General features: G+C 40.0%; 1 protein-coding gene across 9 annotated transcripts in view; it reads left to right on the top strand.

The window, feature by feature from the left end:
* TOX (thymocyte selection associated high mobility group box) overlaps nt 1-27627 on the top strand; it is a 392368-nt gene that overhangs the window by 310398 nt on the left and 54343 nt on the right. For all 9 annotated transcript variants that reach the window (XM_073631671.1, XM_073631670.1, XM_073631673.1 and 6 more), the window contains 2 exons: nt 3859-4134; nt 23466-23696. In XM_073631671.1, coding sequence (XP_073487772.1) covers nt 3859-4134; nt 23466-23696 — 507 coding nt within the window. The remainder of the gene's footprint in view (nt 1-3858; nt 4135-23465; nt 23697-27627) is intronic.

The following is a 27627-nucleotide window of genomic DNA, read 5'->3' as shown; positions in this document are numbered from 1 at the left end:
ATCCTGAATATTTTTATGCGCATGCACCTCTTACTAGAGGTGCCTGCAAATACATGCAGCACCCTTCAGGGCCTCTGCTCTATCAAAATGCTGGACTGTTCTATACAGCAAATTTCAGAAACTTTCTGGTAGTGATGAAGTTATGAAGCTTGCCCACCTCCAAAACTGTCCTATTTGCCAGTGAGACATGGTACTAGTCCATTAGTAATGCATGGGGGGGAGAGCAATCCCTACCCAGATACGTTGGAATTTTACCCATTTAGAATAGGATGTGTTTGGCATGTATTTACTCAACACTTTCTCATGTTTCATTTTGTGCAATTAAATTGGGGACTAAATTGTGTGTGTGCAATAAAATTAATTTTAGTGTGGTATTTTTACTGAAAATATCGATTTGACAAATCCATATTCCATATTTGCACAAATATTGTGTGACATAAAACATTGTCACTACCATCTTTTTTGTCTAAAGGGCCTCTACATTCAAAAACTATAAAAATGCAGATTTTAACATGTGCGTGAAAAATGAACTGATCTACAAGGAAACTGGTAAAAGGGATTGTATTTTGAATCAGTTTAACTTTTTTAGCTTATAAGCTTTTAAACTGTTGTTTTTTTATTATATTTAATAGAATCTTTGTTTTACAAATAAACATTTACTACAGGATAAAAGGATAAAAAAAATCTTAAAAAATATTGCTCTCATCAATATACCTGGTTTTCATAAACAAATGAACCATAGTATACATGCTTTTTTGTATGTTACTTTAATTTGTTATAATCTAGTATTATTTTCTGTGGAGTTTAAAGTACCGGTAAATTCGCTGAGGGATTTAAAAAAAAGTTCACTGCAAAACAGAGATGTAGTATGCCTATGCCTTTACCCAATCCTCAAGTTGCCAGATTGTTGCAAAGGCAGAATATTAAGAACCAACTCACTTTTGGGATGCCTGCTTCCCCCACCATGTGCTGTGGTTCCAGCCATTAGCCTATATATCACTACTGGATACAGTCCAGTGTCATAAAGGCCAGCAGGGTAAATCTCAGATGTGAAAATGTACTTGGCGACTTTGGACTGTAAAAGAAAAAAGATTTGAGAAACAAACAGCACAAATAAGCAATACGTCTCTTCTCTTGCAAGGATCTTTTTTATTCTTAAGTCTTTAATACTTTAATCTAATGCTCAAAACAATAATCTTAAGTTCAAAAGGGTATATTCAAATTTACTAAACATGCCATTATTTGGGACCTAGCGCTTTAAGCTAGCCATACATGGATCAAAATTTGTCCAGTTTAGCAGGGACCAGCTGAATTTCAATCCAGGTGTGGCCACTGTGGATGAACAGAAATTGATCTACCAATCGACTTTTTGTCAACCATCCTGTTGGTATTTTCTTGCTCGTTCAGATCTGCAGGCTATAAACTGCAGCACTGTTCTGTGTATTCTGATGGCAGAAAAAATTACCCCGTTATGAAAATACAATGACACAGCAGAGAGGATTCGGGCATCCACATCATATATGACCAGATTTAAGATCCTCTGAGGCAGTATTTTGTGGGATAGGCTTAGTGGTGAAACATTCTTGGAAATTATTTGAAAAACATTAAACTTTCTATGTGGTTTTGAATCATGCACTATTCATAGATTACTATTGTGTCTTCCACAATCACCTATTATCAACCACGTTAGATGAATTTGAATAGTTTATCAACTGCAGCTTTCTTCTTTTGCTATTCTTGGTTATACAGTTGTGCTCATAACTTTACATACCCTGGCAGAATTTATGATTTCTTGGCCATTTTTCAGAGAATATGAATGATAACACAAAAACTTTTCTTTCACTCACGTTTAGTGTTTGGCTAAAGCCATTTATTATCAATCAACTGTATTTACTCTTTTTAAGTCATAATGGCAACAGAAACTACCGAAATGACCCTGATCAAAAGTTTACATACCCCATTTCTTAATACTGTGTATTTCCCCTTTAACATCAATGACAGCTTGAAGTCTTTTGTAGTATTTGTGGATGAGGCTCTTTATCTTCTCAGATGGTAAAGCTACCCATTCCTCTTGGCAAAAAGCCTCCAGTTCCTGGAAATTCTTTGACTGTTTTGCATGACCTGCACGTTTGAGATCTCCCCAGAGTGGCTCAATGAAATTGAGAACAGGAGACTGAGCTGGCCATTCCAGAACCTTCACTTTATTCTGCTGTAGCCAATGACAGATCGACTTGGCCTTGTGTTTTGGATCATTATCATGTTGGAATGTCCAAGTACGTCCCATGCGCAGCTTTCTGGCTGATGAATGCAAATGTTCCTCTAGTATTTTTTGATAACATACTGCATTTATCTTGCCATTAATTTTGACCAAATTTCCTGTGCCTTTGTAGCTCACACATCCCCAGAACATCAGCAATCCACTTCCGTGTTTCACAGTAGGAATGGTGTACCTTTTATCATAGGCCTTGTTGACTCCTCTCCAAATATAGCATTTATGGTTGTGGCCAAAAATCAAAATTTTGGTCTCATCACTTCAAATGACTTTGTGCCAGAAGGTTTGAGGCTTGTCTCTGTGCTGTTTGGCGTATTGTAAGCTGGATACTTTGTGGCATTTGCATAGTAATTGTTTTCCTCTGGCGACTCGACCATGCAGCCCATCTTTCTTCAAGTGCCTCCTTATTGTGCATCTTGAAACAGCCACACCACATGTTTTTAAGGAGTCCTGTATTTCACCTGAAGTTGTTTGTGGGTTTTTCTTTGTATCCCGAACAAATTTCCTGGCAGTTGTGGCTGAAATCTTAGTTGTTCTACCTGACCGTGGTTTGGTTTCAACAGAACCACTAATTTTCTACTTCTTGATTAGAGTTTGAACACTGCTGATTGTAATTCTCAATTCCCTGGATATCTTTTTATATCCCTTTCCTGTTTTATACAGTTTAACTACCTTTACCCGCAGATCCTTTGACAATTCTTTTGCTTTCCCCATGACTTAGAAACCAGAAACATCAGTGTAGCACTGGATGAAAGATGCAAGGGTCTGTCAGGAGTCCAAAAACTCATGAATCTTTTATTCACACCCAATAATTACAGGCAAACAGATCACAGGTGAGGATGGTTAGCTTTAATGGCCATTCAACCCCTTTGTGTCAATTTGTGTGCATGTTATCAGGCCAAAATCACCAGGGTATGTAAGCTTTTGATCAGGGTCATTTTGGGTAGTTTCTGTTGCCATTATGATTTAAAAATAGTAAACACAGTTAATTGATAATATATGGCTTCAGCCAAATACTAACCATGAGTGAAAGAAAAGTTTTTGTGTTATCATTCATATTCTCTGAAAAATGACCAAGAAATCATAAATTCTGCCAGGGTATGTAAACTTATGAGCACAGCTGTATATATACACTGATCTAAAACTGCCAACAGGAAAAAGAGTAGAAAACCTTTATAATAAGACAGCCTTAGATAGTTACTACAATAACAGCTTTGCATGAATTGCAAACTTAAACAGGGATATTTGTGTTCTTAACTTTGGCAAGAAAAAAGCCATCCCAAAAATTCAAAGTAGCCACACATAGATTGACATTTTTGTATCACATGAACCTTTCTGTTACAATCAACGGATGACCTTAGCTTATAAACACTAGAGAAAGAAAAATGGCTGAAATATTTATTCATCTGAAAGACCTCTACCTGAATTTTCCCTCCCACAACCTGTCTACCTTCTTGTGTTTGTATGACTGTATGCTTTTTATACTATGAAATCAAATATGCAATGTGTAACCCATAAATGTCTATGCTTAAACATGTTTTTTACATCTATATTTATTGCTTGGAAATTGTCTTCTTTTTGAACAGATGCAGGATTTGCAGAATTCAGACAGAAGTCAGTATTCTCACTCACAAATGGCAAATATGAGGCCAAGAGTTCAGACTCAAGACATACGACAAACGGCTATGATGCCTCCTGGTCAGCTGACTACCATCAACCAATCACAACTTAGTGCTCAGCTTGGTTTAAATATTGGAGGAAACAGTGTTGCACATAATTCTCCTTCCCCACCAGGGAGTAAATCTGCCACACCTTCGCCATCTAGCTCAGTCCATGAAGATGAAGTGGATGATACAACAAAGGTATGAAGAATTTTTGCTTGAGATTGTTACTTTAATGTAAATATTGGCCAAATTTGCATTCTATCTTTTCTTAGCTAGTTTGTTTTTCTTTTGCAGGCTTACTATTACTGTACTATATTATGAATTTGCACTTGTCCCTGCGACCTATGAAAACATTCCAGTATTATGGGTTACCTTTACTGAAGATATAGCCTGTTTTCCAACAGCATGACATGTCCATGTTGTTCCTAGGTACCACTAGAGGGTACTGTTTGGAGATGGGAGACCTGCAGGATGTATTACTGGATTGGGGTTTTTAAATAAAAAAATAGGTACCACATACTTGCTCTGTGCAACAATATTGCACAGAAATAACACTTTTCTCTTCTTGTCACAGTCCCTACCAGTATTGTGGGCTCCTCCCCTCCTTCAGCTGCCTCCTGTAGCAAACTAGGTGCTAAGGAGGCCCCTGCGCTTGCATGCATGTGTGCTCCCACTGGTTCCTGTGCCAAGCTGTGTGTGTCCATGGACACATACAGTGGCAGTAAGCCATGCCCCTGCTCCCTTCTTACAAGAGTTTGACTGACAGCAGCAGAATATTATGGGTCCACTTCCCTCAGTTTCTCCTCTGAAAGCAGGAAACAAGGGGAGTGAAGCAGAAGCCAGGGTTGGAGAAGTGACACAGAGTCAGGTATGTGTTTTAGGATGGTGGGGGATAGGACAGGTAGTGGAGCATTTTCTACCTTAAGGCAGAGGATGCATTAAGGTAAAAAAAAAACATTTAGACTTCACTGCTTTATGCTAACACATTGGCATGTGTTCAGAGGCTACTGGGTCTAGTATTACAAAGGTCCGATTTTAAGTGAAAATGCAATTGTCATTTAACTGGTTCCCCACCGGCTCACGCATAAATACTGTGGCAGAATGGCTCTCCTGGGTGAAACCCTGTACGCCGGCCACGCGCGATCAGGTACATGAGCGCCAGCACAGGGTTTTGTGTGTGTAAACACACAAATCCCTGTGCTGTCAGAGGAGAGTAGACATGCCGTTTGTTCTTAGTAAGTAGAAACAGCGCTATGTCTCCTCTCTTACTCAATCCTATCCCCATACAGGTAGAACACACTGAGGAAAAACACGTTTGACCCCTTGATTGCCCCCTAGTGTTAACCCTTTCCCTGCCGGTGACATTTACATAGTAATCAGTGCATTTTTATAGCACTGATCGTTGTATAATTGTCAATGGTCCCAAAAATGTGTCAAAAGTGTCCGATCTGTCCATTACAATGTCACAATACCGCTAATAATTGCACCACCATTACTAGTAAAAAAAAAAAAAATAATTAAAACGCCATAAAATTGCCATAACTCTTTCCCATAGTTTGTGGACGCTATAACTTTTGCGCAAACCAATCAATATACGTTTATTGCGATTTTTTTTTACCAAAAATATGTAGAATACATATTGGCCTTAACTGATAAAGACATTTTTTTTTTTTTTAATTTTTGGGGATATTTATTATAGCAAAAAGTAAAAAATATATATATATATATTTTAAATTGTCGCTCTTTTTTTTGTTTATTGCGCAAAAAATAAAAACCCCAGAGGTGATCAAATACCACCAAAAGAAAGCTCTATTTGTGGGAAAAAAAGGACGCAAATTTTGTTTGGGTACAGCATTGCATGACCGCGCAATTGTCAGTTAAAGCAATGCAGTGAAAAATTGTAAAAAGTGTTCTGGTCAGGAAGGGGGTAAAATCTTCCGGGGCTGAAGTGGTTAAACTGAGCATTCTTTTAACATTGTAATTACCATTTACCGCTAAATCTAGAAAATTCCCCAATGCAAATTTGGCCTAGTTGCTAGGGAAAGGACCATTTCAAAATATCTCCCTAGTCAAACACTGGTTGAACAGATTATATAGGCAAATAACTACAGTTGCTCTGCATCTTCAAGTGTACAAAATAGAGGAAGCAAAAAGAAAAGCCTCTTGCTATGATATCTTAGATGTACAAATAAAAATAAAAAAATGACAACTGGATTTATATTGACCATCAGCAATCTTTGGATCATGAACACATATTCTGTGTCAGCCCGCTGCGTAAAAGTGGAGTAAGGCCACAACATGATGGGGTCAGGACTTGAAATCAATAACTGGGCTTTTCATTGGAAGGATTCCTATTTAATGCATTACCAAGTTTGGGGCGGCTCCTGAATGGTATCAAATAAGCTTATTGCCCTAGTCATAACTATAGTAATAGTGGCTCCTTTTGTACAAATGAACATCCTGTAATTTTCCCAAACACATATATGAACCAAATATAATAACCATACTGTATATAATACAGTGAGACAACTTGAAGAGATTTTAAAAAACCTGAATAGAAGCAGCGGTGTTTAAAATTCAGGTCTGATTTTAGGGTATTTATTATTTGTAGTTCTGGGAATAAAATGTTATTTTTTCACAACAGCTAAGCAGCTATCATTTTATTTTTTTAATTATGCATTAGCACATAACATTTGTCATATCATTGTTGTTTTTCTATAATGATGTGATAAAATATCAGATTTTTAATTAATTCTCTTCTATGCAAACAGTGTGACATTTTCCATGAGCTTTCCCTCCCTGCAGTATTTTATGCACAATTGCACTAATTTTCACTGCAATTATAGCATTCTTCCCATGCTACTATGGTAAATAACTTATGTCTCTGCCATATGTCATACAGGAATGCTAACTCAGTAAAGGACAGAAGTGTGTGCTTATAATTAAACATAGGAGAGAAAAAATATGACTGTAAGAACCTGAGAAAGTAATTGAAAGACTGCAGGGTACAAAGTAACAAGATTTGAAGCCCTCACAGCAAAAAAAAACTAAATGCATATGCTTGAGCAAACATATGTCTCCCACAACAATGCAAAGTTAGGCGTGTATTTACCAAGAATTTTGTGCCAAAGAAAATTCAGAGCTATGTAAATGCAAAACTAAGTTGAAGCTTGCATACATCCTGAGGCAATGCTGTGTCCTCAGATAAAACACTCTGAATTTCAATTGGAAGAAATGTTCCATTTTCATGCTACATACTGTACACTCGTCTTTAGGTCCAAGGATTCAAGTTAAGAAATTCATTTCTATGTGGATTTTATTTGATAGTTAATTATACTTTTACTAATGGTTGTCTTTAATATATTTGTGCAATGGGGAAAAACAGTTCCTGCAAAACTTGGAAGCTAGCACTCTTACTGCTCAGGTACAGTTCCTGGATGCTTGGAGTTACCTGGATGTTTGAAAATGCTGATCACCGGTAACCAATGCTTTGAATCACTGAATTGGAATAAGAATGCAACAGTTGAAGTCAGGGCAAAGTCAGAATTCTCCATGTGCTTACCTGTTTTGGTTCATTCAGGCTGGGTTCACATTTATGCGATTCGCATGACAGGAGAGTGTGACCTGCTTTCTATGGAGCCAGTTCACATATCTCTGGGCCTAATTCAGAAAAAAAATTTGGGCCTGATTCGTCCCTGAAACAGAGAACAAGGACGCACCAGACCCCTGCTGTGAGCCGCATCCAATTAAGTGTGAATCCAGCCTTTAAGGGGTTGTAAAGGTTCCTGTTTTTTCACCTTAATGCATCCCTTGCATTAAGGTGAAAAAACATCTGACAATTACCGCCCCCCATTTTACTTACCTGAGCCCTGGAAAGTCCCGTGTCGCAAATGCACAGTCATTGGCTCGCGCTGCTGTCAATCAAATCCAATGACGTGGGTGCCGGGGGGCGGGGCCGCGTCCTGCACTTGGGATGGAGGCCGAAAGCAGGACTCGAGAGTGCGCCCGCAAGGTAACCCCCCCATGAGAGCACTTCTCCCAGGGGGTTATCTGAGACAGGGAGGAGCTAGGAGAGCCGCCGGGGGACCCCAGAAAACGCCATTCGGGGGCAACTCTGTGAAAATCAAGCTGCACAGTGGAGGTAAGTATGACATGTTTGTTATTTTTTAAAAATAAAAATCGAACCTTTAGTGTCACTTTAAGCAAAAGCACATTTGTTTGTCTTACATGTTCCTGCAGTATAGTTTTTCTTTAAAACTGAACTTAAAGTGGTTCTAAAGGCAGAAGGTTTTTTGTCTTAATGCATTCTATACATTAGGAGAAAAAAACCTCCTGTGTGCAGCAGCCCCCCTAATATTTAACCGAGCCCCATCTCAATCCAGCGATGTTGCACAAGAGCATCGGCTGTCCGGGACTCTCCCTTCTGATTGGCTGAGACACAGACAATCAAAGTCAGTGAGCCAATGAGGAGAGAGAGGGGGCGGGGCAGAGGAGCGGCTCCATTTCTGAATGGACACATAGAGCAGCGGCTCGAATACCCCCATAGCAAGCTGCTTGCTGTGGGGGCATTTGGCAGGAGGGAGGGACCAGGAGTGCCGGTGATTGACCCGAGAAGAGGAGGATCTTGGCTGCTCTGATGCAGAACCACTGCACAGAGCAGGTAAGTATAACATATTTGTTATTTTTGAACAAAAAAAAACAAGACTTTAATATCACTTAAGTTCTCAAATACTGAAACATACTTAAGCTCCCTCATAGATGCCAGTATCTTTGACCATCTTCCTTTTGTTTCAGAATCTTTGCACATCTTAATTGGCAAGACAGGAATGATAAAAAAACTCCATGCATTTGCATGGGAGTTCATTCATTCCAGCACCTGGTGGATGCATGAACAGATCAGTGTACATGTGAAAGAATCTTGCAAACAGGATTGTAGGAAGCCTTTATTACAGAAGAGACATAGTTGTGCTAAGAATCTTCACACAATAAATTGTAATTTAATTTCTATTATCCAACTGCATGAAAAGCAAATCCATACACAATCATGTACATATTAACTACAGAAACAGGAGTCTGCTTATGCATGACCGAATAATTAAAGTGAATATTAATTCTCAACTCCTTTAATAAATCAGCCTGTCCTGGGCTGGTGTGGTTACACGGGGTCTGCAGTTGTAAGGCCGGTTGGATGTACTGGCAAATTCTCAGAAACGCTTTTGGAGGCGGCTTATGGTAGAGAAATGAACATTCAATCCAAGGGCAATAGCTCTGGTGGACATTCCTGAAGTCAGCATGCCAATTGCACACTCCCTCAAAACTTGCGACACCTGTGGCATTTTGCGCTGTGTGATAAAACTGCACATTTTAGAGTGGCCTTTTATTGTGGCCAGCCTAAGGCACACCTGTGCAATAATCATACTGTCTAATCAGCATCTTGATATGCCACACCTGTGAGGTGGATGGATTATCTCGGCAAAGGAGAAGTGCTCACTAACACAGATTTAGACAGATTTGTGAACAATATTTGAGAGAAATAGGCCTTTTGTGTACATAGAAAAATGCATAGATCTTTGAGTTCAGCTCATGATAAATACGGGCAAACCCAAAAGTATTGCGTTTATAATTTTGCACAGTATGTATATATATATATATATATATATATATATATATATATATATATATATATACACAGTGGGGATGGAAAGTATTCAGACCCCCTTAAATTTTTTTAAATTTTTCACTCTTTGTTATATTGCAGCCATTTGCTAAAATCATTTAAGTTAATTTTTTTCCTCATTAATGTACACACAGCACCCCATATTGACAGAAAAACACAGAATTGTTGACGTTTTTGCAGATTTATTAAAAAAGAGAAACTGAAATATCACATGGTCCTAAGTATTCAGACCCTTTGCTCAGTATTTAGTAGAAGCACCCTTTTGATCTAATACAGCAATGAGTCTTTTTGGGAAAGATGCAACAAGTTTTTCACACCTAGATTTGGGGATCCTCTGCCATTCCTCCTTGCAGATCCTCTCCAGTTCTGTCAGGTTGGATGGTAAACGTTGGTGGACAGCCATTTTTAGGTCTCTCCAGAGATGCTCAATTGGGTTTAAGTCAGGGCTTTGGCTGGGCCATTCAAGAACAATCACGGAGTTGTTGTGAAGCCACTCCTTCATTATTTTAGCTGTGTGCTAAGGGTCATTGTCTTGTTGGAAGGTAAACCTTCGGCCCAGTCTGAGGTCCTGAGCACTCTGGAGAAGGTTTTCATCCAGGATATCCCTGTACCTGGCCGCATTCATCTTTCCCTCAATTGCAACCAGTCGTCCTGTCCCTGCAGCTGAAAAACACCCCCACAGCATTATGCTGCCACCACCATGCTTCACTGTTGGGACTGTATTGGACAGGTGATGAGCAGTGCCTGGTTTTCTCCACACATACCGAATTTTATTTCTTACCATCTTGGAGTCCTTCAGGTGTTTTTTTAGCAAACTCCATGCGGGCTTTCATGTGTCTTGCACTGAGGAGAGGGGCCACTCTGCCATAAAGCCCCAACTGGTGGAGGACTGCAGTGATGGTTGACTTTCTACAACTTTCTCCCATCTCCCGACTGCATCTCTGGAGCTCAGCCACAGTGATCTCTGGGTTCTTCTTTACCTCTCTCACCAAGGCTCTTCTCCCCCAATAGCTCAGTTTGGCCGGAAGGCCAGCTCTAGGAAGGGTTCTGGTCGTCCCAAATGTCTTCCATTTAAGGATTATGGAGGCCACTGTGCTCTTAGGAACCTTAAGTGCAGCAGAAATTTTTTTGTAACCTTGGCCAAATCTGTGCCTTGTCACAATTCTGTCTCTGAGCTCTTCAGGAAATTCCTTTGACCTCATGATTCTCATTTGCTGTGACATGCACTGTGAGCTGTAAGGTCTTATATAGACAGGTGTGTGGCTTTCCTAATCAAGTCCAATCAGTATAATCAAACACAGCTGGACTCAAATGAAGGTGTAGAACCATCTCAAGGATGATCAGAAGAAATGGACAGCACCTGAGTTAAATATATGAGTGTCACAGCAAAGGGTCTGAATACGTAGGACCATGTGATATTTCAGTTTTTCTTTTTTAATAAATCTGCAAAAATGTCAACAATTCTGTGTTTTCCTGTCAAAATGGGGTGCTGTGTGTACATTAATGAGGAAAAAAATGAACTTAAATGATTTTAGCAAATGGCTGCAATATAACAAAGAGTGAAAAATTATATACAAGCATACCCCACTTTTTATTTTTTTTTTACAAATAATGTGGTGTTTTATGTGGAAGAGTAAAGTCAAGTCATACAGATTAGATACAGTTGTATAATATACAGCATTAACAGGATAATCCATATTAATGACATGTTCTACAAAGCTTATGTGTTCAATATTGTGAGACACGATTTTACTTATTAGTTGCGGGGGCGCAAGGGGCCCAAGTGGTATATCCAAAGTTGGGGTCAAAAAAGGAGACAAGCTTGCGAGGGTCAATCAGGTATCTCATTACACGTGTATGCGTTCCCTAACCAGGTGTCCCAAATTTTATCGTACTTGGCTGGGCATCCCCTATGCACATAGATCTATTTTTTATACGGCAAGACCTTATTAACACCGGAGATCCACTCCTGGACCGTTGGTGGCGTGGCCTGTAGCCACTTTCTTGCTATAATCAGCCTAGCAATAAATAGGGATTCTTGGAGAAATATTTTATGAAATTTATCCGAATCGGGATCTCGAAACACCCCCAGTAGACATTGCTTGGGACATAGCATCAGAGGAGATCCCATCTCGTCATGGATGAATCTTACTATATGGGACCAATAGTCTTGTATTGCTGGGCATGACCAGAGGAGATGGAAAAAGGTGCCAAATGGACTGTCACATCTGGGACATAGTGGGCTATGCCCAGGTTTGTATTTGGCCAAACGAATAGGGGTCAGATACGATCGATGCATAATGTAGAGCTGCGTGAGATGGTCTGACAGACTAGTGGAGACCTTTTTACAAGTACCCAATGCATCTTCCCATTCAATCCCTCAGATTATATGCAAAAGTTGTTGCCGTGGGCCGGAGCAAGGAGTCGTAGAACATTGATATAAGTCCACGAGGATCTTGCCCCATTATAATACACACAACGTCCAAGTGCTCTATATTGGGGGAAACATCGCCAAATTGAGCCCGGAGAGCATGGCGGAGCTGGAGGTATCTAAAGTGCATAGAGATGGGAAGAATAAGTTCCTCTTTGAGTTGCTGAAACGATTTCAAGGCAGCATTACAATAGACATCCGACAAATATCTTACCCCCTGGCTTAGCCATAAAACATGGTCTGGTATAGACAACAGTTCTCCCAGGCCGGGGTTATACCATAGGGGTGTGTGGTGATGTGTGGATGGTGTTTTCAATTTACGTCTTATCACCTCCTATACTTTACAGTGATGATACAATAGACCCTTACGGTTCCCCAGAGTCCAGGTACCAGGGAGGTCCCTAAAAAGAATTTGAAAAGGGTGAGTGAGCCCACGAGCACAAGGGTAGCATGTCAAAGCTAAGTATCTGTCCTTGTCGTGTTTATCTAAATAAAAGTATTGGGATAATTGCGCCGCCAAATAGTAAAGGTTGAAGTCAGGTAATGCCGCTCCTCCCAGCTCAGTCGGATTTTTCTTGCCAGGACAGTTTGTGCCTTGTCGTCCCCCATACAAAGGAGTTAAGAAGAGCTTCGATGGATTTAAAAATTCTAAGGGGCAAATAGACTGGAGTGTGCCATAGAACGTATAAAAATTTGGGGAGGAGGATCATCTTAATTAAGTTCACCCGACCCATCACCCCCAAGGGTAACTTGGCCCACGTCTGTGTTTTGGATTTTGGATAGTCATCGGGTGATCGGGTAATTACGGTTCCTAAATAGGTCATAGAGCTAACTCTTACGAGAGGGGATGAAGCCTGTATTTCTGTGGGGACACTGACATCTATGGGAAGAATTTGAGATTTGTCCCAATTGATCTTCAAACTGGAATATTTACCAAAATTTTGAATAGTTTCAAGGGCTGATCGCAGGGATGGGCCAGCATCTGCTAAATATAGTAGCATATCATCCGCATATAAACTAATCTTTTCTACCAGGTTTCCGCATTCAAGTCCCCTGATACTTGAATGTGTTCTGAGAGAGGAGGCAAGAGGTTCCACCGCTAGAACATACAGTAATGGAGAAAGGGGACAACCCTGTTGTGTACCTCTTGAGAGGGGAAAGGGATCAGAAACTCTTCCATTAACCAAGATCCTGGCGCACGGACTCTGATACAGAAGTCTGATCCACTTGATATAGTTGGGTCCAAAACCGAATCGCGTTAGACACGCGTTCCCACTCAACGAAATCGAACACCTTTGCAGTGTCGAGGGACACTACAACTCTGGAACCCGACAGATTATGCTCAGCTTGTAAGTTCATGTGAAGTCTACATAGATTGTATGCCATATTTTTAGCTGGCATGAATCCAGTCTGGTCTGGATGAATTAAAGTAAGGATCACCTTATTTAACCGTTGCGCCAGGACCTTGGCCAGGATCCTAATATCTAATTGAAGTAGTGATATTGGGTGGAATGATTCAGGGAGTTCTACATTTTTTCCTGGTTTAGGTATAAGTACAATGTAGGCCTTGCTCATAGAAGGGGGCAGGGAACCAGACTGGAAAATATGGGAGAACAGTTCATGGAGTCTGGGGACCAGGGTCTCAGTGTAGGTCCTGTAGAATTCAAGAGGGAGACCATCAGAACCAGGTGCTTTGGATGGGTTGAGTAGAGACATTGCTTCTAGTATGTCATCTTTGGGGATGGGAGCCTCTAGCATCTCAACCTGATTTTGAGTGAGGGCAGGTAGTTTCACATCAGCCAAAAGAGCTACCAACTCATCCCGAGGATTATTGGTAGTAGAGGAGTATAAAGATGCAAAAAAGGATTGAAACTCCTCAGCCACCATATCAGGGTCAGTAATCAATACCCCGTCAGAGTTGCGGAGGGAGATCACCATAGGGGGCCTTTGATCTGGATGGGCTAAGTAGGCCAAGAGATGTCCTGCCCACTCTCCACACTCATACATCCTCTGTTTATTATAGAATATGTTCCGCTCAGCTTTCTCGAAATGGACCATTTACTATTCTGGCTTGTAATTTTAAATGGTCTGCTGTAGACGGGGATGGGTTAATCAAAAAATTCTGCTCTGCTTCCGCAAGGGATCGTTCCACCTGCCTGACCAGTTGAGAAGAATTTTTACGATACCTGGATATACGCTGGGATAAGATCATGGGGGCATGGAATTTAAAGGAGTCCCAGACCACCTCAAGTGGGGCAGTGTCCCTATTTGTGTGGAAGAAAAAATCCCATTCAGTGCCAGCATCCCCTAAGTCAGGAACAGCTGTCAACCAAAAGGGATTAAGTTTCCAGGCATAAGTTGTAGGGGGAGAGTCAATGCGAAGTTCAATCCAATAGCATGGTCAGAAAGGACACGTGGGCTAAATCCTACCTTTTCTAGAATGGGGAGAAGGGTGCGTGAGAATGCCCTGTCCGTGGGATGTTGGTATCTCCAGCTGTCCACCAGGGCAAGATCGGAGAGAAGTTTGCCAAATCTAGTGTGGGAGTGGGCGGGGTTATCAGGAGGTGTCAGTGACAATCTGTCTAGGTCCTTATTCACAACATTATTGAAGTCCCCCAACCATATTGCGGGGACAGTGGGGAATTGAGACATAAATGTTAAGCCTTCGGTCAATACATTACATTGGAAAGGGGGGGTATATAAATTGCTAAAATCAGAAGTTCTAGGCCATTTACTTTAGCATGCAGAAATAGAAACCTACCCTGAAGGTCAGACCTAAGCCTCAATAAAACAAATTGTATCGTTTTAGCTATTAACACAGCTACACCCCTGGAGTTCGCAGTGTAAGGGGCCTGGTAAATCCATCCCACCCAGGGTTTCTTTATCGCCAACTGGAGCTGGCCTGTGAGATGAGTCTCCACTAGTACAATAATCTCTGCACGTTGTGCCTTGAGATATGACAGGACTGCATTGCGTTTGGGTCTTGCTCTAAGGCCACGTACATTCCAGGTATATTTCACATTAGACATAGTAGTAAAACCCAGATATTCATGTCCTCAATAACCCAGGCCCGCACACCCGGGGACGTCGAGGACAGGAGCCTGTAGCTTTAGCAATATATAGCCCTGCAACATAGTAGCACACACAAATTCGTCATATTGAGAAACAACCATGTCATCAATTAGGTAGCTTTTAACAACACTCTTCTGCACACATTTTGTATATTGAACATTAAACCAATAATAACATTTAAAAATGAAACAAACCATTACACTGGTGCATCCGGGCAAGCAGCTCACCAAGTAAATGCCAGGTGTCGCTGGGTGGAACCGGACAGACCAGGGAAACCAGACTTGTATTAAACAATAAACGTTACATGTGGTACTGAAAATAATGGGGCCCACAGGGGGTCCCGCAACTAGGGGGACGATTAACTGCTGCAGAGCAAGCAACAGCATAAGGAGTGGGACACCCAGTCTCGGATCCACAGAATAACAGACATGGGGGAAATTAAAGGAGAAGGAGAATCGAGTCCTCGGTCTAGGCGCCATGACGGTTGTCGGCTTGCCTTAATAAAAGAGAGGGTTCTGGCTATATTTCAATCCAAAGTCTGTATATAATGGGAGGAAAAGAACAAAGGGTGGTGGGGACAGAGCAGTCAATGCGAGGTCAATGGAGTATGGATTAGATAAAGCTGGGTAGTTCTCCAAGCTGGGTAGACTATAAGGAGTTGTGGGCAAGATGGGAAGTGCACAGTACCTTCACGGGTAGTCCCAGGTTCTTTGAAAAAAACAGGAAATCTGTGAGTGTCATCCTCTGCTGCTTGAGGCAATCATTCCTCGGTAGTCGTAGGTCCAGACTTTAAGCGGGCTCTCTGGCTGGCGCCGCCTTGTTTTCCAACCAGGCAAAGACAGCCTCCGGTGTGTTGAAGAAATGTGCCCAGTCTTCTCCGGCGACACAAAGCCTCGCCAGAAAGAGCATGGCGAAGGAGTAATGACGAATCCTTAGCTGACGCTTGGCTTCGGTGAAGTGTGCCCTCTTTTTCTGGACCTCAGCCGAGAAGTCCGGGAAAACTTTGATCTCGCCATTCTGAAAGGGAATATTGCCCCTCAGCCTAGTGAGGTGAAGGACAGCATCTCGGTCACGGAAGTTAAGCATTTTAGCTATGAATGTTCGAGGCAGGGCACCCTGAGGTGGAGGCTTGGCAGCTAGTCTGTGCGCCCTTTCCACCACAAATGTTGTGGAGAATTCAGCCCATCCAAAAGAGGTGATAAGTAGATTCTCCAGGAACGAAGGGGGGTTAACGCCCTCCGGCCCCTCAGGTAAACCTACGAATTGTAAATTACATCTTCTGAGGCGATTCTCCATATTGTCTTGTTTAGCTAAGGCAATATTGAGTTGATGCTGGAGCCGTTTGGTAGTGACTTGTAACGGCGGTATCTCAGCCTCCACACGACTGATGCGGGTCTCTGTCTCCGTGACCTGATCCCTGAGTTTTTGCAGATCTTGGCAGATTAGCGACACATCAATTTTTACTTCCTCGTTCTTGCATGTTAACAGACAATTAAATAGCAATTTCAGCCCCAGGATATGGGGCAAGTGAATATTCGGCAAGTGGAGCTCCCGTTCAACACTCCTCACACCATGTCGGTCCAGGCCACGCCCCTTGGCATACCCCACTTTTAAGTACACAATGGGGTTTATTTACTAAAGCTGGAAAGTGCAAAATCAGGCTCACTTCTGCATAGAAACCAATAAGCTTCTAACCACAGCTTGTTCAATTAAGCTTTGGTAATAAAACCTGGAAGCTGGTTTCTATGCGGAAGTGAGCCTGATTTTGCAGCTTTAGTAAATAAACCCAATTGTGTACTTAAAAGTGGGGTATGCCTGTATATGTATATATATATATATATATATATATATATATATATATATATATATATATATATATAGGCCAGGCAACAGCAGCTTCAACAGAGAAGCAGCTCAAGGAGGGAGAATCTGAAGATTTATTTATTAATAGCCTGTGTAAAGGCAAAACCCTCAAAATTATATTGGTTGAAAATAACAGAAAATGAGTAAAACAACCAATTCAGTTTAAAATAGAAATGAAAGGCAAAACATTTTTGTATAGATATAAAAAAAAATTATAAATACCTTTTTTTCACTTTTTTAAAAGTGATCACATTCCCTCTGTTCTCAACTGCATAAGAGTTGGGGGAAGAGAAGCAGCAGCACAGTGAGCATCCCAGTGAATAGCTGTGCAGGCATGTCAGGACAAGTCTGATCAATGGAGGAGAACAGCCTGAGTTCCCAGCATAGCTAGAGAACTGACCATGGTGTGCTCTCCTGCTTAGTGTGGTCAGTTTTTATTAGGAAAGCATAGGGACTGGCAGGAACACCAGGGATTTCACACAAAGGAAGCAATACAAAGAGAACAGGGGACTTTCTCAAGAAAGTACATGGTACAGCAGGTACAGATCAGTGTTGGGGTAACAAACACTTTAAAGAGATAGCCTGCTTAAAAGTCATATCTTAGTTATATGTGGGGGCTTCTAGACCTAGTCAGCTTGTAATTTCTTGATGTTTTTTGAACAGTGAGCTTTCTCTTCCATAACCACTGGCTTGCTTTCCATTCAGATGGAAGTGTGTGTTTATGTTCAATTTTGTGTTATAACTCTTAACCTCCCTGGCGGTATGATTATTTCGGATTTTAGGTGCTGAAAGCGGTACAATTATTTTGCATGGAAATTTGGCGTTTTATATTGTAGGTCTGTAAATCTTAACAATAACACACTTAAATCTGTCCAAACCAGAGTCTAGTAGATATCCCGGGTATGATAAAGTTTGAAACACAAAAACATAAATTATAATATAATAAATAAAAATAAATAATTAAAAAAAAAAAAAAAATAGTAATAAAATAAATTTCCCCACAATTCACTATCGCTCAATTCTGCAAGTGTTCTAATTTACTATCGCTGTTTTCTAGCTGGTCTAAAGCCACTTTTGACGTAAAGGGACACTTTTTGGTTGCTATGGACAATCTCCAGTTTCCAGGCAGAAAGAACAGTGTATATCATGTAAAACTGCATGCAGGGCATGGGACAAAGCACTGGGGACAAAAGGGATGTGAAATCATTTCATACAGTACTGTAATCTGTAAGATTACAGTACTGTATGTGTTATGATTTTTACTTTTTTTTAATTTGCCGCCAGGCTCCGCCCCCGTGCGTCGCGCCGCTCGCAGGGAACGGAGCCTGGCACGGAGAGGCTTCGGAGGAGGACGGAGCCCTCGGACACTGCGGGTGACATCGCAGGATCCTGGGGACAAGGTAAGTAAAGCCGCCCCAGGATCCTGCAATGCGATCCCGAGTGTGGCTCGGGGTTACCGCTAATGGTACTGAATTTTAACCCCGAGCCACACTCGGGAATACCGCCAGGGAGGTTAACATCCTTAACAGGGAGAATGGAAACCACTCTTAATGGCCACAAAAATTATATAGACCCAGGAACTCAGGATACACAAGACTCACCAAGAGAGTCCCTAAGAGATATAGGAAACTGCCTGGTGGCCATAGCTGGATTGAAATTTGGCCAGTTCAGCAGAGATTAGCTAAATTGTGATCCATCTATGGCTGTTCCCATTTGAGAGGAGTCAACCTAGCGATCAATTCCTCTTGAATGGGAGTTTTGGAAAATTTGTGTTCAGCCCAATCGGTTGCAGCACTGATCACTGTATTTTGAGAGTGTAGAAGTCCTCACCTTCAGACTGCAATAGCACAGTGGGGAGGATTCCTTCATCCAGCTCGAATCCATTCAGTTCAGCTGGCTGAACAAAAAAAGAAAGTCTATGGCCAGCATTACACCTCAGCATCTACCACAGACCAAAACTCTCCTCTCTCTGTATGCACTAATTCCAGAAGAGTGCAGTAGGGGTTGACTAAGGGTATCAATACAAACGCTGCCTTTTGTTGTTTAGTGCTCCTCACATACAAACATAAAATGCTGCAAAAGGCAGCATTTGACTTGCTCAAGCTCTTAGAATGGGCTAGAAAATGTTTTGTAGTATGCATATACTAGGAATGTTACAATTATATGTGATTTTGAATGTTATGTCTTGTAATGTTTTTTTCTAAAGTAAAATTAAAAAAAAAAGATTTTTAAAACAGAATGGGCTAGAACTGAGACAAATATTAATACTTAAAATAACAATTAGGTACTGTTATCTGCATAAATCTGCTGTACTGTAGCGAAACTCTTTGAGATGGGAATCAGTGGCTGCCTGGCCTGAATTGATGCAGTATGGCAGAACCAAAGATCAGATTAAAACTGAGGAATTGTGAATGCAAGAAATGTTTCTTTTGTCCGTTTAGTGAGACTTGTTCGTAATACAAAATACCTGCAAAAAAAAAAAATGTTAGATGCAACCTGATATTATCAAACTCTGACTTTATAATAGTTCCAGGGCTGAAAAACTGAAAATATTCATCTTCTCTGAGAGTGATGTCACTGCCCTGAAATTAGCAGGCTGTGTAGGAGTCAGAAAATGGCAGCTCCCAGCTGAGTGTTTTCTCGCAGTGTTTTTGTTTTATGGTGAATTGGTAAATATTACATTGACTGGAGTGTCCTTTTCAGTATTTTTTAAAAAGACAATCATTATTGTTTTTATTATGTTTGTCTATATAATTGAATTACCAATATTTTTATATTATTTTAACACATTTGAGTTTATTCATATTTTATTAATATTTTGTGCCTTTTATTTAAGTCAACTAATACTAATGTAGTGAAAATATTATTATTACAGGATTATACATGGTACTGTTAAGAAATGTCATCTTGGCGACATCTGTAAACCATTAGAACTATCTGATATTTTCACCTCTTGTGCTTACATAATAGGCTTTCTGTATTAGCATACATTATTATAGTTTGGCACAACTTTACTTAAAAAAACAGTCTTACATGACCACAGACAAAAAGCAAACAAAAATTAGTAATTCTTTCTATGAATGATAGCCTGTAATTACATTATACATTTTTTTTCTAGGCGCAGTGTGTATACTAGAAGTACAATTTTGTATCCACCAATAGAATCACAATTTCCTTGTAAATAAAGTATTTTAATATAATTGTTATCATATGTAAAATTATAACTCTGGAATAGCTATTCAATCCATTATTGTCAGAGCTGTCACTAAATATTTCTGCTTTTTGGAAACCAAATATAGCTTTACAGTTTACGCGAGTAATAGTTTCATTGTTGCAGTAATCATTTACATCTTTTGCAAATGTTTTGCTAAACTTAGTCTTTTTGACTTATGTTTTAATCGTTTTTTACTTTTCCTTTCTTGTATCAAATAGCTGGCTTACGTCTGTATTATCATAATCTTTCTATCTCTATTAATGTGATTTGTATGGCACAGAAGACACAAGAGAACAGCATTTTAAGAGACATAAATTCATTTTCAAACCTTGCATAGAGAAATCAAGACTGGAATATGATCCTCCCCATACTTTTGTCTAGATTTGATATCTAAAGTCTATCTAAAGACAAAACTTTTCGTCTTTAGATAGAGCTAGGGAGGGTTAAAACCCTGTCAGGTTTTTTGCCATCTATGTGTATTGATGAGATTTCCCTTCAGTCGCTGGTCTGTAGACACAATGGGAAATAAGAGGAAGTTGCTGCAAAGTGGGGGGGAGATACCCTTTTAGATATATTTCTGTTCAGTATTTTGGTCGACAGAACAAATGGAGAGAGAGACTCTCCCCAGCAGGGACACAGACAACAATGAAAATTGGATAGAGGTTCTAACCCGCCACCACACTATCCAAAGCTAAACAAGTATTGGATTTAGATACACTTTATGCTAATGATATGAAATCAGTAATACCAGTACTTATTTAGCTAGGAAGCTTACAACGAGATTAACCATTAGGTCAACCAGAGCCATATGCCATTTACAAGGATATTTGCTTCTGATAATTAATAACAATTATTTAAAAAATATTAACATATTGTTGAAATATATACCTTTTTTTAAGATTGTTATTAGCACTGTTACACATGTAACATAAAATAAAAAATATAGGATATGTTGAATCTCCTGAAGTTGGCAAAGACAACACCATCAATAACACAAGAAAACAAACACAAGCTGTGCTGCAATACATAACAATTTATCTTGCGTAAGCATCTCACACATACATCATTCTGATCAACAGAACAAGAGACAGATGAAAACACATAGTCATATCAAAAATATAAAGCCCTAGACACACAACTTTAAGGAAAACAGTTGGGTATTAAGTAAAACAGCCTTCTGGTAAATGACCCGAATGGCTTTGAGTGGTTATTACAAAGCATCAAATATTTTTTCTCTGCATTTTCAGTGTACATTGGTTTGTTTTCTGCGTTTTTCTTGTTTATAAGAATTGGTTTATTTGTTTTCTTTAGTCATTTTTTTCCTGTATTTTTAAAATTTCAAGGGCTGTGCTACAAAATGTCACACATAAATAAACAATTAACCAAGTGCCTAACCTTAAATTACAAATATACCCCTAAACATAACCCTTGGCTTTAACCTAAACCTTGAACCCCTGGTGCCCAGCACAACCCACCGGAGCTTTGTGTGCTGTCAATCACCTGTGGCTAATTGTGCCAATTGATTGATTGATCAACTTGGTACATTCAGCCTGCCCATACACGGTACGAATCTCAGCTGCCTCAGCAGGATTCAAACTGTCTATGGCTGGCCTTAATATTATCATACAGATAATACTTCCAATATACTTCAACATGGTCAGATGCTTTTCTTCTCATTACAACAGTAAAGTTCCAGGTTTCAGTGCACTTTAAATAGTTATGGCTTAGTTACCAGCTTGGCCCAAACAAACTTTCCATTACTAAAACAATGTGGCCACTGGGTGTGCTGTAATATACTATAGTAGCATTAGCTACAAACAGTAAGCAGCGCTGTGTTCCAACAGCAGTATGGGCAACATTCCTTCTGCTGCAGGAATTTAAGAGAGTCAGGCTGAATGCTTCTATACCATTCAAGAGAAGGCTTTTATTCTTTCAATAGGAAATCATGACATCATTTGCCCATCTCTTCACCTCAGACAATCACAGAAAGCTTTGTATTCACTGATACAAATACAAGCCTTCCCCTGAATGGTAGAGAAGCACTCAGCCTGACTCTTTAACCACTTCAGCCCCGGAAGATTTGGCTGCTGAATGACCAGGCCATTTTTTGTGATTCGGCACTGTGCTGCTTTAACTGACAATTGCGTGGTCGTGCGATGTTGTACCCAAACAAAATTGAGTTTAGGCTGATAAGTATTCTTCTACATATTTTTGGTAAAAAAAATCGCAATATGCGTATATTGATTGGTTTGCGCAAAAGTTATAGCGTCTACAAAATAGGGGATAGTTTCAAGACATTTTTATTATTATTTTTTTATTAGTAATGGCGGCGATCTGCGATTTTTATTGTGACTGCGACATTATGGCAGACAGATCGGACACTTGACAGGGAGCAGTAGATCTCTGACCTGTCACAAGGCAGAATGGGTAATGCCTTGTTTACATAGGCATCTCCCCATTCTGCCTCTCCATGAGACGATCGCGGGCACCCGGCGGACATCAAATCCGCGGGATCCGCCGGCGCGCTCACGGAGCACGAGGCGGGGGCGCACGCTGGCACGGTGTCAAATTCAAAGGAACGTACAGGTACGCCCATCTGCGCAGCTGTGCCATTCTGCTGACGTAAATGTAAATGCGGCGGTCGACAAGCGGTTAATTCTGGTAGCAGGTTGAAGTTGCCTGTACTGCTGCCGGAACAGTGTGCTTACTGTACTGAACGCTTACTGTATGTAGCCAATGTATCTACAATACAAAGCAGCACACATAGCGGCTGTTCATTTGGGCCATCTTGGCCCACTATTTAAAGTGAACTTAAACCTAGGATTCTATTTTTAAAGCCAAAACTTTATTTATTGGATATAGTAGGGAATAAGTAAGACCCCTGTCATTTTTTGTTTTTTTGGTTTTTTTTGCTGTTTGTGTTCATTTGCAGAAACTTCCTTTCAATTTCTGTTTCAAGGACACAATGATGGGAGAAAATGCCACAGTTCTCAAAAGAACAGGTGACCCCACTGAAAGATTTCCCATCTATTAATGGATTTGTGAAAAGTGTAGTTTGGATTTCCCATCTCTTACTGTCCTAGTAACAATGGTCACAGGGGTGAATTTCCCCAGATAGAAACCTGACAGGAGTTTTAAAGCTTCTCCACTGTACCCAAACCTTTAGTTTTAGAATGATTTTTTTAAGATATCTATTCTTGCAATATAATTTTTATTCATTACATGCTGTTATATTTGTTTAATGAACTTAAATTTTAATAATATATGCACAGATCAGTGGAGCAGAAAAGCGGCCAGCACCTGACATGGGAAAGAAGCCAAAAACACCTAAAAAGAAAAAGAAGAAGGACCCAAACGAGCCACAGAAGCCAGTGTCTGCCTATGCATTATTCTTTCGAGATACACAAGCAGCTATAAAAGGCCAAAATCCAAATGCTACTTTTGGGGAGGTATCCAAAATTGTAGCCTCAATGTGGGATGGACTCGGAGAGGAACAGAAACAGGTAAATGTTCTGTAAAATAAATATCACAGTCTTACAGGCTCATAGATGACTTGTCTGAAATTGCTTGAATTGCAGTACTTGTCACATTCACATTTAAGCTTCATAAAATAATGGTATTCTTCCAACATGGTCATAAGAACCATTGGGTTTTTAGGCACCCAGAAGTTCTGTTCTCAGAAAAACCTTTGTGATCCATTGGGTGCCGTTTGTACTCTTTCTATTATGAATAAAAACTGATTATAGTTTGCTCATATTTCTTCTTACCTCTCTGACCTCTCTGTAACATTTCTCATACTGTGCACATGACTGAATATCTACCAAGTGTGGGAACATAAACAACCCCCAAAATATTATGCCAACATGTGCAAGGTTATTTCTGTTCTCTGAAAAGCATATGTCTGTTGTGCTTTAAGGAATCACATTTATATCAAATGGTGAAAAAACATACATTAAGACTGCCTGAAATCCCACTTTATGAGGCACCATTTGTATTTTTCTTGGCAAACAGAAAAGCTGTTTTGAATAATAAACTAACCCTAATATATTTACATTAACCACTTCAGCCCCGGAAGGATTTACTCCCTTTCTGACGAAAGCACTTTTTGCGATACGGCACTGTGTCGCTTTAACTGACAATTGTGCGGTCGTGCGACGTTGCACCCAAACAAAATTGACGTCCTTCTTTTCCCACAAATAGAGCTTTCTTGTGGTGGTATTTGATCACCTTTGCCGTTTTTATTTTTTGCGCTATAAACAAAAAAAGAGTGACAATTTTGAAAAAAAAGCAATATTTTTTACTTTTTGCTATAATAAATATTCCCAAAAAATATATTTAAAAAAAATGTCTTTCTCAGTTAAGGCTGATATGTATTCTTCTACATATTTTTGATTAAAAAAATCGCAATAAGCGTATATTGATTGGTTTGTGCAAAAGTTATAGCGTCTACAAACTATGGGAAAGATTTATGGCAATTTTATGGTATTTTTATTATTTTTTTTTTTTACTAGTAATGACGGTGATCTGCGATTTTTAGCGGTATTGCGACATTGCGATGGACACTTTTGACACATTTTTGGGATCATTGACAATTATAGAGCGATCAGTGCTATAAAAATGCACTGATTACTGTGTAAATGTCACTGGCAGGGAAGGGGTTAACACTAGGGGGTGATCCAGGGGTTAAATGTGTGTTCTAACTGTATGAGGATAGGACTGATTAAGAGAGGAGACATAGCGCTATTTCTACTTACTAGGAACAAACGGCATGTCTACTCTCCTCTGACATGCACATGATCGCGCTTGGCCGGCGTACAGGGTTTCGTCCAGGAGAGCCATACTAGACCCAGCAGCCTCTGAACACATGTTAATGTGTTAGCATAAAGCAGTAAAGTCTAATTTTTTTTTTACCTTAATGCATCCTATGCCTTAAGGTAGAAAATGCTCCACTACCTGTCCTATCCCCCACCATCCTAAAACACCTATGTGACTCTATGTCACTTCTCCAACCCTGGCTTCTGCTCCAGTTTCACTCCCCGTGTTTCCTGCATTCTTGGCATTTTTATTATTATTATTTTTTGTTAGTAATGGTGGCGATCTGCGATTTTTATCATGACTCCAACATTATGGCAGACACATCGGACACTTTTGACACTATTTTGGGACCATTGTCAATTATACAGCGATCAGTGCTATAAAAATTCACTGATTACTGTGTAAATGACACTGGCAGAGAAGGGGTTAACCTCCCTGGCGGTATGATTATTTCAGATTTTTTATGCTGAAAGCGGTACAGTTATTTTGCACAGAAATTTGGTGTTTTATATTGTAGGCCTGTAATTCTTAGGAATAAATCACTTAAATCTGTCCAAACAAGAGTTTAGTAGACATCCCGGGTATGATAAAGTTTGAAAAACAAAATAAAAAATTATAATATAATAAATAACTATAAATAATTATAACAAATAATAATATAATAATAATAAAAATTATTCAATAATGTAATCAAATCAAAAACACTGAAAGTTTCAGAATTGTCACTTTCGTTACTTTCAGTGTTTGATGATGGATTTCCCCACAAATCACTATCGCTCAATTCTGCAAGTGATTCTAATTTATTATCGCTGTTTTCTAGCTGGTCTAAAAGCACTTTTGACGTAAATGGACATTTTTTGGTTGCTATGAACAATCTCCAGTTTCCAGGCAGAAAGAACAATATATATAATATAAAACTGCATGCAGGACACTGGACAAACCACTAGGGACAAAGGGGATGTGTAATTATTTCATACAGTACTGTAATCTGTAAGATTACAGTATACTGTATCTATACTGTATGTTTTAATTTTTGAATTTGGTGCCAAACTCCATCCCCGTGTGTCGCAACGCTCGCAGGGAATGGAGCTCGGCACTGTGAATCGAGCGAGACACGGCAGCTCACAGATCACAGCAGGGAGACATTGCAGGATCCAAAGGACAAGACAAGTAACCTCTACATGGATTCTGCGATGCGATCCCGAGTCTGGCTCGGGGTTACCGCTTTTGGTATTGAAAATCCACCCCGGGCTAGACTCGGGAATACCGCCAGGGAGGTTAAACACTAGGGGGCAATCAAGGGGTTAAGTGTATCCTAGGGAGTGATCCTAACTGTGGGGGGGATGGGCTATCACTGACATGACAGCGATCATTGCTCCCAATGACAGGGAGCAGTAGATCTCTGTCATGTCACTAGACAGAACAGGGAAACGCCTTGTTCTGCCACTCCGTGACATGATCGCGGGCCCCTGGTGGACTTCGAGTCCACGGGACCTGCGGGCACAAAGCCGCGATTTAAAGGGAATGTACCTGTACTCCCATTTGCCCAGCCGTACCATTGTGCCAACGTACATCATCGTACGCTATTCACCAGTTTGGCTGCAAGAGCCATTGTCATGTTTTGGCTATATAGTCCTATCTTATGATACAGATGTTAAAGTATATATTTTTGAATCAAAATGGCTTTCTTTCAGTGTTATTGTTTTAAAGGATTTATTACATTTTATATATATTCATATTTCATTAAAACAACTTATATAAAGTGCTAATTTTAGTTTAGTCTATTTATTTTGACACTAAAATAATGTTCCTAGTATGTTATGGCAAACTTAATTCAAAACAACATTTTGTGTATGTACTTTTTTAGCAGCTACACTACAGAAAGCAGTATTTTTTTTACATGGCAAAACAAAAGCTAAGGAGAGTAATGCCCTGTACACACAAAATCCATGTTTTTTTTCCAACGGATGTTGGCTCAAACTTGTCTTGCATACACACGGTCACACAAAGTTGGCCGGAAATTCTGAACGTCAAGAACGCGGTGACGTACAACACGTACAATGAGCCGAGAAAAATGAAGTTCAATAGCCAGTGCTGCTCTTCTGCTTGATTCCGAGCATGTGTGTGTCGGAATTGTGTACACACGATCGCAATTTCCGACAACGGATTTTGTTGTCGGAAAATTTGAGAACCAACTCTCAAATTTTGTGTGACGGAAATTCCGATGAAGCCTACACACGGTCGGAATTTCTGACAACAAGCTCCTATCAAACATTTTCCATCGGAAAATCCTATCGTATGTACGGGGCATAAGGGTGGAAAGAATTAATGAGCACTAATTAAGTATATCAGGAAGTTAATAGAGGGTTAAATAGCAAATAAATTTGTCTGAGAACAAAAAATGTATTTTTTTCTGCTTTCAGTGTTTCTGCAACAGCGCTAAATACACAGATCTGCAGCCTTTAGTTTCTTTGACAGCTGCAAATTGAATCAGTGGGGTTATTAGTGGAGGAGTAGAGCATTTCCACTTTGCAAAGTGAATTTTTACTTAGTTTAGTCAATGAGGTAAAGCTAAACTTGGCCTCATTCACTAAGGTAAGTAAATTTTCATTTTGCAAA

The sequence above is a fragment of the Aquarana catesbeiana genome, linkage group LG05, assembly GCF_042186555.1.
Source record: "Aquarana catesbeiana isolate 2022-GZ linkage group LG05, ASM4218655v1, whole genome shotgun sequence".
Taxonomy (NCBI): Eukaryota; Metazoa; Chordata; class Amphibia; order Anura; family Ranidae; genus Aquarana; species Aquarana catesbeiana.
This window is presented reverse-complemented; position numbering and strand designations above follow the sequence as displayed.